The sequence below is a fragment of the Hyposmocoma kahamanoa genome, unplaced genomic scaffold, assembly GCF_003589595.1.
Source record: "Hyposmocoma kahamanoa isolate Upper Pololo Valley unplaced genomic scaffold, ASM358959v1 211, whole genome shotgun sequence".
NCBI lineage: Eukaryota > Metazoa > Arthropoda > Insecta > Lepidoptera > Cosmopterigidae > Hyposmocoma > Hyposmocoma kahamanoa.
Window position 1 is genome coordinate 5,855,535 of NW_020653732.1, and position 12,671 is coordinate 5,868,205.

Here is a 12,671-nt window from a genome sequence, read left to right on the forward strand (position 1 = left end):
CACACACACACACACACACACACACACACACACACACACACACACACTCACATACACTTTTAGCGAGAGACTTACTTACTTATTTATAAAGCTTATATAATTTTAGATTAAGTTAATTTAACTCATTTGCTGTCTCCACAAATTACTACTAGTTGTTATTACTATTTTTCCATAATGTATAAATAAAATAACGTAATAAATTGTAAATTTGACTACGCTATTGGAAGGTTTGCTGGTACTTATAGCACAGGTTTTCCCTTTGTAAGTACCAGCGGTCATATCTACTGATTCTTTGATACTTACTTACCGTACGCTATACATGTTGTATTATTATTATGGCAAATAATTTTATTATTATTATTGTTATTATTACTTAAAAGTTACAAGGAAAAATACACGCGATAAAGTGGTTAAGTAACGTTAACATGAAAAGATAATATTTAATTGACTAAGTTATCTATTAACAAGAAAAATAAAAAGTATACGTAATTAAAAGATAGCGTTTAACGCAAAAACGATTAATCAATATCTTACTAAATAAAAAAGATAAATATTAAAACTTGCAAAATATGCTATATATAAAAAGATTCCGGTTTTTTTAATATGATCATATCGGTTTTTATATCAAGACAGGAAATTGTAAGGTAAGTTTTTTAAGCCGTTTATTATACACAGGGTAATTCAAAAAAGGCAAAAACCGTGGTAGTAAAGCAGAGACCATGGGTTCGAATCCGGGCTTGCACCTGTGAGTTTCTCGATAATTATTTATTCTCGAGTTTTTCGGTTTTTCGAAACCTGCACGTCGAAGTAGGCTCACAAGACGTGTGAAGTCCCCATCCCGCATGGACTAAGCCCTCGCCTGATAGGAGACCCGTGCCCAACAGTGCGACGTATAAATTGCGTGGATGATGTATTAAAAAAAGAGTCTTTATTATTAATACATTGACATTACGTAACAACAATAAAGGCGAGGCATTTATTGTCGTCTTTTTACCGTATTTTAGTTAATTTCGCGATTGCATATGAAACTATTTTTTCAAATCTAAATTGCATTTCAAGTAGACATTATTATGTCTAATAAATACTGCTGTACTACTCGTCAAGTAATAGTTTTATTTTGTTTATATTTTTTATAATATTGAGTAACGTACAACAATTTCATTCTAATTGAGTAAATAATTCGTATTGTTAATGGTAAAAGACAAATGGTCAAATATCGTTTTTAAATAGCAAAAGATACTCTTTTAAAAACAGTTAAAATAAGTCAACGTGTTGGATTTATCGGAACTTACCTTAACGATGCATAGCTGAAATATCATTAAAGAATTTCGATATTCTAGAACTGGGTTACAGTTTTTTATGATATCTTAAAAAAAATATTTTATCACTTAGCCGTTTTGTAGTTAGGGGACGGCAGACATTAAATCCTATCGTCGTTTGTTTTTTATTTAACACAATTAATGTGACCTTAAGATTGATTTTAAATGCTTAATTAAGAGCCTCAGTCTCTTTAAAGCGCACTGTAGTAAAAATTACTATTTACCGAAGTTAGGAGGTGTTTTTGTACCTAAGGTGCTTTTGTACCCAAGGTACAAGATATCCAGGTACAATAATACCTCTTTGGATGGTTGCCACTATGCTTTCCTAATTCAATTTATTTATAATTATATAATATATGGATGTTTCATAGACGATAGTTTTTTAAGTATCAACCCCTGCCATGTAAGCTACTTCTAAGCCACAAACATATGTGCATTTTCTCATAAATCACTTTATTTTTATATAGGTCAATTATACTCTAGAAATAATGAGCATGCATCAAATTTAATAGAAATACTTAGTAGTAGTTTTATGCTCATTTTAGTCCTTTTAATACATTAAAAAGTTCTCCTGTAAAGTTGTGAATTTGGGCTTACGATTCTGTACGTAGGAGGGATCGGTATGTAGAGTAAATTATTTCTTTTTTACCAATTTGTCACCTTATTTATATTGTACATTTTTAACTTTGCAGGATTGAAATGGGTCAAATAAACACAGCAGCCATCATTCTATCATTAATTTTTCTTCTAAATTCAGTGCAATGTCAAAGACAATGTCGTCCTAGAGCGAACCAATTGAATTCTTTATTAAAAAATATGCTGTCACCCGGGAATCTTGACATGTTGAAACAGCGAAAAATCGCGGCTGCCAAAAAAAGTTACCCATACGCCAATGCACCGCTGGCAAACGAGTATTACGCAAACGCATTGCCCAACATTGTGCCAGCAAATGTGCTGCCAAGCGGCGTTGTGCCTACAAATCTATTGCCGAACGCCTACCTGCCAGCAAATATGTTGCCGACCATGCCTATATGCCAACAACAAGTGAAGCCTAGATTGGTGGAAGCAGTGGACGTACCAAGGAGAGTATGTGCAAATCCAGTACCAGTTAAGGCACCAGTTGTGATTAAAGAACAACCAGCGTTACCAGCACCACTGGTCAACCCGTTTTTGCCCGCAGCATCACCGGTGTCGGCACTAGCCCCAACAACGTCAAGTCTGTTGCCACCTGCAGATTATAATAATTGTAGATGCAACTTTTTGAGAAAGATACCTATTCCGCCGCCTTCATTGTAAAATAGTGCACCCAAACGCTCGTTTACACGGTCGAACCTCACCGCGAGTAGGTTTATTTGCTCAATGCATGTACGCGTATGTACGTGTTTACATGTGCTGGCATAAGTTACGACTCCCTTGCTTATCATATACAATGACATGCAACGTGTAGTTGGACATAAAAAATTGTTACGCACTGCTATGTCCTAGTAATTGTGGTAAGCCATTGTCAAAGTGATGGTCAAGTAATCTTTATTTCACAAGTAAACAAATTACACTTGAAATAGTCATATTGATTAAACTCTACTGTTCATTATTAAGGTAGATTCCCTTGAGAAGAATGAGCAAGACACTTTAGGAGTTGTCTTTGTGAGTGTACATTTGAATACACTTATCATTAACAATATTTAATTCAAATACCTTAGATCGACAATATCTGCAAGAGCTAAACGTGTACTAGAATGGAAGTTTGTCATACAAGTACGCAGAAGCTGTATGAGGTTTTTGTGTCATTATATTTTAAATCTCGTACTGGGCAAAATTTGAATATTAACCGGAATCGTATTATCGAAGCGTACACATTGCCCCTTAAATATGGAAGAAGCTAGAATATAAATTATAAATAAACTAGATGTTTTTGACAGTCGTCCTCATAAAGTCACACATTGATATAATTAGCTACAGCAAATTTTAATACAACAGAAACAAGGGAAATAAGTTCGGTAATGAGACTGTAAAATTCGTTATACAGTCATAATATGTAGTTATATATTTTTTTATAACTATACTGGCAATATCAAGTTGCAAGAGTCGCCAAAATGATTAATTATAAAATTGCTGGTACTGTTTTAGTGTTCACGGATTGAAAACGTTTCTATACATCGATCTTTCTTTATGTTAATCGATCACCGTATGTTTTTCAAGACGCTTTACATTATAACGTTATGATATATATATCACAACAGTCGTGTAAAATTATTGATAAAGAAAATGTAAGTTATTCTCGTAGTCTAGCGGCGTTGGAACATGTAATTTTCTAATATAAATATACAAACTCATCGCTAACAAATTCAACATTGCACTCACGTTAGTTCTGCTATATAGAGCTTCTGCAGTAGAGGTCAAAGAAGACAGAAATATCATTAATTAATCTCCATTATAAACCGATCAGGATCAAAAGAAGTTTATACGTTAGCCATAGAGTTCCGTGAATTAAAGATAATCATGAGACGAACAGCCACTGTGCCTATTTCTTCAAACAGTAATTGTCGGTGTTTTGGTTTTAATTAAGTATAAATTTTAAAACAGTATGTAAATATTTTAAAACAGTCATTTAAACCTAAAACATGCTCCCCTGATAAATATACGAAATGTCGTTTACGCCTTTTCCGGTTTTGAAGGGTATAAGTACAGGGGAAACTATCGGGCACATGGGATTAGTTAACTTTGGGTCTCTTGGGTGGTCTTTAAAGATCTGCTTGGCACTGGAAGCATGGGTTGGCGTATCATTTAAAAAAACACTTATTTATTTTTAATTGTCTGTTAGAAAGGTATAGATTTGTCTTTTAAATAGTGACACAATAGCGGACTTTAGACAGACACTCTATGGCGCGTGATACAGCAGATTGAGCGCATGTGTAAACACGTTGGAAGGAAAAGGGAAAGACCGCGCAAATGCGTTCATCAATCGCGCCCTCCAACACGCGACAGTTTCACGCGGTCAATCCTGCGCAATTAACCTTTACACAGACGCTCTCTCCGTTGTAACAAAAACGAACACGAGCTTATAAATTAGAAAAAGAGCTTAAAGAACGTTAGCTTAAAAACTTTCAAACAGGTGATCGCGCACGATTGCGCGTGTACGCTTTCTCGCGCGCAATCTTGTACGCTCCTTATCACGCGCGATAGAGTGACTGTGTAAAGGGGGCAATTGACATTACGACAAAAAGTCGATGTGATAACGCAACGATTTCGCAAATATAACTATTGCTCTATTCCTTAAGACTTAGCAGCAAAAGGGTTCTTTCCAAACTACCATGAAAACTGTGTAAGTGAAATTTTGACAGCTTCTTTAGAGGTGGAGTACCTTACGCGGAGGTTTGGCTTAATTGTTATGGCTCTTATCGCAATGATTGCGATGTCATTGTGTTTAAGTTGACTTATTTATTTAATTAATTATGTAGATCGGTAGCTGTGTACATAGTTCGTAATTGAATAAAATTTATGCAATCTATTATGTATTTTTCTTGACTTATCTCAAAGTGTTGCAAGGGCATTTGGTGATGACATTGAGTGCCCGCAGTGGAGGTGACGTAAAAACGGGAAAATATATAGATAATAATTATTAATACAAAGATCGAATACTTAGAAAAAATCCTTTCGATCCTGTATGGTCGGGTTCCAACCGACGTCTTTTAGAAACCGTGCAGACGCTATGCCAACTAAGCCACGGAACGAACTAGGGGCCCTCACGAATTCTTCTATGTGCTTATTGTCGGACCATTGTAGAAACATCTAGTTTTTTAAGTCGTAGCACCGACTATGAGAAATGTATGAAAGTATTTTGTTACCCAGTTAGGCACCTTCACAGTTACCAGCCCTGGCTAGAGATGTCGCTATTTACTGTAATTAAATGTTTTATTGAATAGAATAGAATAAGCATAAAAAACAAAAATTGATAGCACAGACAAACAAAAGAAAATAAAAAGAATTCATAAACAACACAAAGAACACAATAAAAAAAAAGAACATAAAATAAGACACGTAAGACAAAAAGCAAAAACAGAATATAGCGACTACAAATTTTGTACAGTCATGTGTGGTTGTGGCGTGCGCAAAAGGACTTCATTCAGCATAAGCCACAGCCATGGTTGACTGTAGCGCTGGTTTTCGATTCGGTTGCAGGATGTGTCTCCTGTTGTAATTATTAATACAAAGATCGACTCTTAGAAAAAAACCCTTCGATCCGGCCGGATTCGAACCGACATCTTCTAGCAAACCGTACCGTGACGCTATGGCTACATCTAAGCTTTCGTTTAATGGGTATTAGTTAAACATTCAGTCATATTTTCTGTATATTTTTAAGTTTTTTTCGAGTTGCGTCCTTGTTTATGAATGCTTAACAGTAACACGGTTTATGTGAACAAACTTTAAGACATAATTCGACTTATTCCCTTAACTGCGACTGTTCTATGGTTATAACAATACTTATGATACTAACTACATTGATAAAAGACTTAAAATCGTTAAAGGAATAAAACGATTAGTTTTCTGTTGCGAACTATTAACCAATAGCAACACGGTATAGTCGCGGGTATGACCAATCTTGTCCAGTGGAACAAACGTAATGCTCAGTTATACCTTTATGTACACTGTAGAATAAGGCAATAATCGCTTTTAGTCCTACTTTTTTTCCAGTCATTATGGAACAATACGAAACGTGTCTTTATGTAAAAATATATCTGTACTTATTCATTAAACTTGCATGTATTTTTTGAGTTGTGACCACCTTTAGACACGTAAAAATGCCCGATAACTAAAATTATGTCTTTAAAAACAGACTTATGCCCTTAGTGCAATAAGAAAAACGACGTTAAGAGACTGCTAGAGAGATATCCTATTGATTTGTTATATAATGTATGTAACGTAATCGGACACGCTGAAGCCAATGGTGTAATAAATACAAAAGGGCATAACTTGTCTTATTCCGTTTTTCACTGAAGGCACTGAAATATCAAGGCATAAAAATAAGAAACCATATCCGTAATATAATAAAATTCAATATATTACATTTATATATTTGTTGTTTTATTGAAATGCAAAACGCATAGTATCGTGGACGTTTTATATAAAACTACTATGTTATATTGGAGTAGTTTCTTTCAAATACTAGTGTGAGTACTTGGTAAATAGAACTTTTTAAAGAGTATAGAACCGAAGGAGAAATATGTTTTAGGCATCTTCTTATCATACTTGATACTTGGTGCTTGGTGTAACGGGCTAGTTTCCACAACTCGACGTCGAGGTGCCTATTTTGCGTGTGGCACCTTGCACCCAGCAAGGTCCTACTTGTGCCACCCAAGCTCCTCAGGAATCTCAGCAACCTCTTCGGTTTGCTGAAGACTTCGGGGAGCGACCTCGGCACTCCCTCAACTGCGTAGGCATGAACGTAGGAGGGTGTAAATTAAGCCCACCACTTGCCATGGTCCACCCCCATAAACGCGTGGAAGGGCCGTGTTGATCGCTTCGCGCGCGCACTGGTAAGACTCAGACTGAAGCCGAGAGCTGTCAATGTTGGCCCCAGGGTGTACCGGCTACATTCTTGGGCATTCTGTGACAACATGTCATCACAGACTGCTCAAGAACTTCGCACGCGTGGAGGTGGAATAATTAACACACCCCATCTTCTTATCATATTGACGGCATACATTATAATGCTCGTCAACGTGGAGAAAGAATTTGCCAATTCGCATAGAGTGACACAGGATAGGAATGGGAGGACATGCGGGGGGCTCGTTTTGTGTTGGAGTACATTTAGGCATCTTATACGATATAATAGTATTTTTAACGGATTATAGAATAGAAGCCTGAAGGTAAGAGCGTAACAAATAGAAAATATAGATAAGAAGCATTAAACTACCTTGTGAAAGATTTCGTCCAGTGAAGTATTGCCACCTTTCCTATTTCTGGCGCTAAGTAGTAATTTATTTATTTTAATAGATGGACAACAAAACAGATAATAATAAAATTACACAAACTAGAGAAGTCATTTCACGAAAAAATAATTGAATATCAATTCAATAAAGAATTAATTACTGTTAATAGCGTCATCTCTAGCAAGGGTTGGTAGGTGCAAAGGTATCTAATTGAGTGACGAAATACTTTCATAGATTTCTTATAGATGGCGCTACGGCTAAAAGGTCTTTAAAAACCAAATATCCGACAAATCCGACAACAAGCACATAGAAAATTCGTGAGGCCCGCTAGTTCGTTCCATGGCTTAGTTGGCATAGCGTCTGGCACTGTTTGCCAGGAGATTTTGTTCTAAGCGTTTGATCTTCGAAAGCGTTGCTTCACACCGGGACAATCAGCTGTAGCAAGAACAAGTCTGGTCGTGTATGGAGTGCTGCTGCCACTTATGGGATGGCTCTGCGAAATAGTACTTGGCTACCTCGTATTCAATTGACAAGCGTGTCAAGAGGCTTATTGGTGACTCGGAATTAGTAGAGCGAAGCTGCAGAGCCTTGAACATCGCCGTAACGTAAAGTTGCCTACGCATCGGTCTATATCACGGAGAGTGTGCGATGTAATTGCATAATTTGATTCCGCCTTCCCCTTCCCATCATCGGGGGATTAGACGTGGGCTGGGGTTTCACCCCAATGTTTTATGTTGTGGATATTACCAGTTCAAGCGTTGCGTTTCCACATTCATATGGCGAGCGGCTATCAAGTGGAATTCTTGCCTGCGGACTTGTTCCTCGAACGCTTTATCTTCGACCTTTTCAAGGCGAGAGTGACTAGGCATTATTTAGTTGTGTATGCTACATCGTCCACCTCCTCGTCACTTTCCATCAGGTGAGACGAGATCATGAAAAGCCCGAAAGCAAGCTGTGAAATTTCGAACAAAGAGCTTCAGGCGGTGACTGTCTCTTATTAATCAGCAGAAATTTAGGTTCAGGGTTAGTGAACTCGTCAGTATCATTGGTCTAATTTAGGGATTTTACTAGGACTAGAGCGTCATAGTAATGAGATTGATTAGAGGTACATGACGTTGGCAGCAGGAAACTTTATTTCTCTCTAATTATACCATTTTTTTTTCAGAGTTTGTCATGCGGAGATTTCAAATCATAATGTTAATTCCAACAGAATAATTCGGTATAGTCGAGAAAAAGGGTAAGAATACACTGCCCTATTATTAACGTAGCCCATCACCAACACATCATCCATCCATCCATCAACCCATCGCCAGAGCGGCCGAGCACCCCAAAAGGTTCAAAACACTAACCTTGCTCAGCGCTACAGCTTTGTACCTTTTGCGGCCGAAATCTGGGTCTGGGGGCCACAGGCGAAACTTCTAGCGAACGATGACCACAAGACTGGCAGTTATTTCCGCCAAGGAGTAAGTTTATCTATTCAAAGCGAAAATGTTGCGAGCCTTCCGGGTACGACGCACCAGCGTACGGCACTCGTGGATTTTTGTACTTATAAACTAGTATATAAAATACAATATTATATTGTATACATTAAGTTTATATTATTTATCGAAATAGTCATAACTAGTCTACGTGTCAGTAATAAAGGGATAAGTGTGGACAAATGCACAGATATTCCTAATATACTCGTACACGTAGAGTTAGCAAACGTTTTACTTTAGTTTAGCAAACGGTTTTCATTTCAGTTTACAGTAAACACTAATTTGAATAATCTTAATTTTCAGGGCTATATTTGGATCTAATCACTTCGATCCGTTGGCAAATGATTTTTTCTTTACTGACATGGCAAAAAAGAAAAAAATGATAGAAATAAAAAAGAAAATAAAAGAATCCAACGAATATACAGATACCTCATTAACTACACGGAAAACTAAGACACCTACAACAGTTATAACAATAATACCTACAACAACAACAACACCTACAACAACTACAGCTCGTACAACAACAACAACACATACAATAATAACCTCTACAACTACAGTTCGTACATCAACAACACCTACAACAACAACAACGCCTACAACAACATCACCTACAACCTCAACGCCTACAACAATATCACCTATAACAACTGTAATTATTACTACAGAACCTTTAACAAAAATTACGAAAGATGGTATAACAACAACTATACCACTAATAACATCAACACCTGCACCACTACTATTAGGAATTTTGGCTAAAGATAATTTGTATATGGACAACATAAAAAATGTTTTAGAGCCACGAACTACTTTTACAGTTAACTGGCAAACGAGAACAATTAAGAGCTTCCGTAAAGTGATGCTTTGAATAATATCAATAATGAAGGAAAGTGAAGCATTTCTACAAAAACCAATAAATCTTATTACAACTACAATTAAATCTTTGTAATTTATTTGTTATTGCCATAACTATTATGACTGCATCGGTAAAAAAAATTACCGACTACTTCAATATGAGACAGAACATAGAACACAATAACTAAGAAGTCGTTAGTGAAAATACTTTAAAATGTCGCTCCACCACGTTTAAACACGAAATCAATGTCAAACGCCTATATCAACAAAATGTTTCAAAGACCTTTTTAAAGATATAAGAAGTCGGTTAAACATTTTTGTTGCTTGGTACATAATTATGATTATGTTATTTAATACTTAATACAGTGTACAGTATCTTCAATTCGGTCGCAATGTATTCAGTCGAACATCCAGTTATGGCCGGTAAGGGAGACGTTTAAGTCATAGTTATTACCTTAGTGTAAAGGTTATTACCCTAAAATTTGCTCTTAAATGAGACCTAGCCATGGCATAATGCATCATTTTCATCAACATAAGTCAGCAACAGAGGTTTCGAGCATAGCAAGGTGAGCTTACTTTATTTTCTAATTTACTAGTAGGTCATTGTAAGTCAATGAGTAGGTCTCAGAGAATTGAAATTTTCACATTATTTCATTAATTAATTAATCGAAAAATTTAACTAACTTTTGCTTTTAGGTAGTTCATGTTAGTAAAAGTAGCAAATTAATTTACTTCCATTTTATTTTTATCTATTTCAATTCTTATAGCATAATATACAAATTGATAAATTTAATGTTCTCTGCGGTCCCGTAAGCCGTAGTGCCGCTTACCACCAGGCGCTAGACTAAGGTTCATCCTGTTATTTAATATTACAAAAACATTATTGTTTGAAATCTATTTTTCTCCAACATTAAAATAGAAATGTTCGCATTACTTTCAAAAAATGAACACGGAAAGTTTGTCATCTATAGAACATGCGACTTCTTCCCGACCAGGGCCTGCAAAGTAAGCATGAAAATTGTCCTCTACTGTAAATGTTTAAATCTACCTACTAATAATGAACTATGAAAACAGGCAAAAGAAAAACTCATACAGCCAACTTCCCGTGTTTATTGCAAGATATAAAAATTTAAAAAAATGGCGGTAATATTTGCACTAAAGTGTTTCAGTATTCATTTGTTTTTTTTTGTATTTTGGTACTAGTGAGAAGAGCAATAACGAAAATACTGTAATAGATACACATTCAAACACATCATCAGAAGTTCAGCAGTCTACTATTAATGTGCCTGGGAAAATAATAACATTTTCTTTTAGCAATTGAATATTAATTAATATTTTAAAAATTGTTCTGTTACACACCTTCCTCTCTTTAGTCTTTTATTATTTCCTCACATTGTTTGAGAAAAATTCTATACATGCCTCGGCGGGAACGGGGATTGCTTGACTAGTATTAATTCAAGACCTCGCTGGCATCGAGACAAACCCAAGTAGGGTTTAACGGTCTTTTACGTTTTTTGTGTATACTTTTTTCTTAAAACAATAAAATAATAAAAATAAAATAATAGCGCTCCTCCTTGTAACTCATACTCGTCCAGCTATCCCTTACTTCTCGGCCTCTACAGTAATGTACTATTGTTTCACAAGTAAACAACGGAGGTAACTTCGCTGACTGACTCTAAAAATACTTCTTATCGATGTTTTCCAATTTACCATTGAACCATAAAACAAAAAGGAAATAATAAATGCCGTATTTCGAATAAATATTGCTTTATTAAAAAAACGTTGCAGGTGTAGTTACGCAAGTTACGCGAGTTATGTTTTTTCTAACCCAATTTGCCATTTGTTTATTTCTCATATTATTCAGGTAAGTAAATGTATGGTTGTCCATACCCGAACATGTACAATCCGTTACCATAGTATGTAATCAGGACTACCACTTTAGATCTTGATTTTTTATTAAAAATTCCATCATCTTACTTAAGAGTCAGACTCTTGTCGATGTAGCCTCCTCCACTCCTCACGATGCACAGCGGTGACCTCTTTATAACTGTTCACTTTGAACTTCTTTTTTAAATGTTCATTACACGCCTTTCTTGGTTTTCCTATTTTTCTTTACCCTTCTACCCCTCAATTATCACTCTCAGAAATTCGTCATTACTTAACAAATGTCCAAACATTTCCCCCCTTCTCCTCTCTATTGCATTCAAAAGACTTCTCTCCTCCCCAACCCTTTCCAAAACTTCCTCATTTGATCTCTTTTCAATCCATTTTATTTTTTCCATTCCCTTCCAGCACCACATTTCAAATCACTCCAATCTCTCTGTGTCTTTGTTTGTTATTGTCCATGTCTCGCATCTATACAGTGCGGTACTCCAGACATAGGTGTTGAAGAATCTTTCAAAATGTCAATTATCATTAAATAAAACCGGGGCCCGAAAGATGTATCGTTATTGGTGTTCGGGCGCATGCATAGTCGAACACAAAATTAATGCATATCGTACCATAGTAGAATTTACAACGTTAGCCGTTTCAAACTCGTCGGTATCAAATTTGCCGGTATATTTTACATCCTACTTTATCCTTACGTACAATCGATGTCCTAGGATATCTGACCCCTAACCGACTATTCGGTTCTAAGTAGATCAGTGTGAAGAAAGGTGTTAAACAAACTTAACGTTTAACCCATAACTTAACTTAACTTAACGTTTTATCCAAAGTCCCTACCAGTGGGCGCTGAAGACTCCTAGGCGGGTAGGCGGTAGGTGGCTCCCCACTTGCTTCCGACATTTGACATATTCTTGCATGATGTAAAGGTCATACGTCGGGCGCATTATAAGTTTCCGGAATGAATACGAAAAAATATTATAAATGATCAGAAATGAATTTATGGTTGCTCAAAATATTCTCCGTTAGCGTTAATGCACTTTTTCATACGAATGAACCAATTTTGAAAACATTTATGCCACTCCTCCGTGACAATCTTTGAAACATATTTTCATACTCTTCGACAGCCTCTTCAGGTGATGAAAATCGTTGATCGCGTAACTTGTTTTTAATTTTTGGAAATAAATAAAAGTCACAAG

General features: G+C 36.0%; 2 protein-coding genes across 2 annotated transcripts; both read left to right on the forward strand.

Moving 5' to 3' along the window:
• The first annotated feature begins 2,148 nt into the window (after nt 1–2,148).
• LOC113227623 lies at nt 2,149–3,669 on the forward strand. Its single transcript, XM_026460590.1, has one exon. The coding sequence runs from the start codon at nt 2,160–2,162 to the stop codon at nt 2,613–2,615; it is 456 nt and encodes a 151-aa protein (XP_026316375.1). The 5' UTR covers nt 2,149–2,159; the 3' UTR covers nt 2,616–3,669.
• Nucleotides 3,670–8,431: 4,762 nt separating this feature from the next.
• LOC113227624 (integumentary mucin C.1-like) lies at nt 8,432–9,664 on the forward strand. The gene is made up of 2 exons (XM_026460591.1): nt 8,432–8,486; nt 9,031–9,664. Exon 2 carries the CDS (start codon nt 9,089–9,091, stop codon nt 9,599–9,601), a length of 513 nt encoding a protein of 170 aa, XP_026316376.1. The 5' UTR covers nt 8,432–8,486; nt 9,031–9,088; the 3' UTR covers nt 9,602–9,664.
• Nucleotides 9,665–12,671: the final 3,007 nt, after the last annotated feature.

Coding starts and splice junctions, on each gene's coding strand:
- LOC113227623 (XM_026460590.1), top strand. CDS start 2,160: ATGTTGAAACAGCGAAAAATCGCGGCTGCCAAAAAAAGTTACCCATAC.
- LOC113227624 (XM_026460591.1), top strand. CDS start 9,089: ATGGCAAAAAAGAAAAAAATGATAGAAATAAAAAAGAAAATAAAAGAA.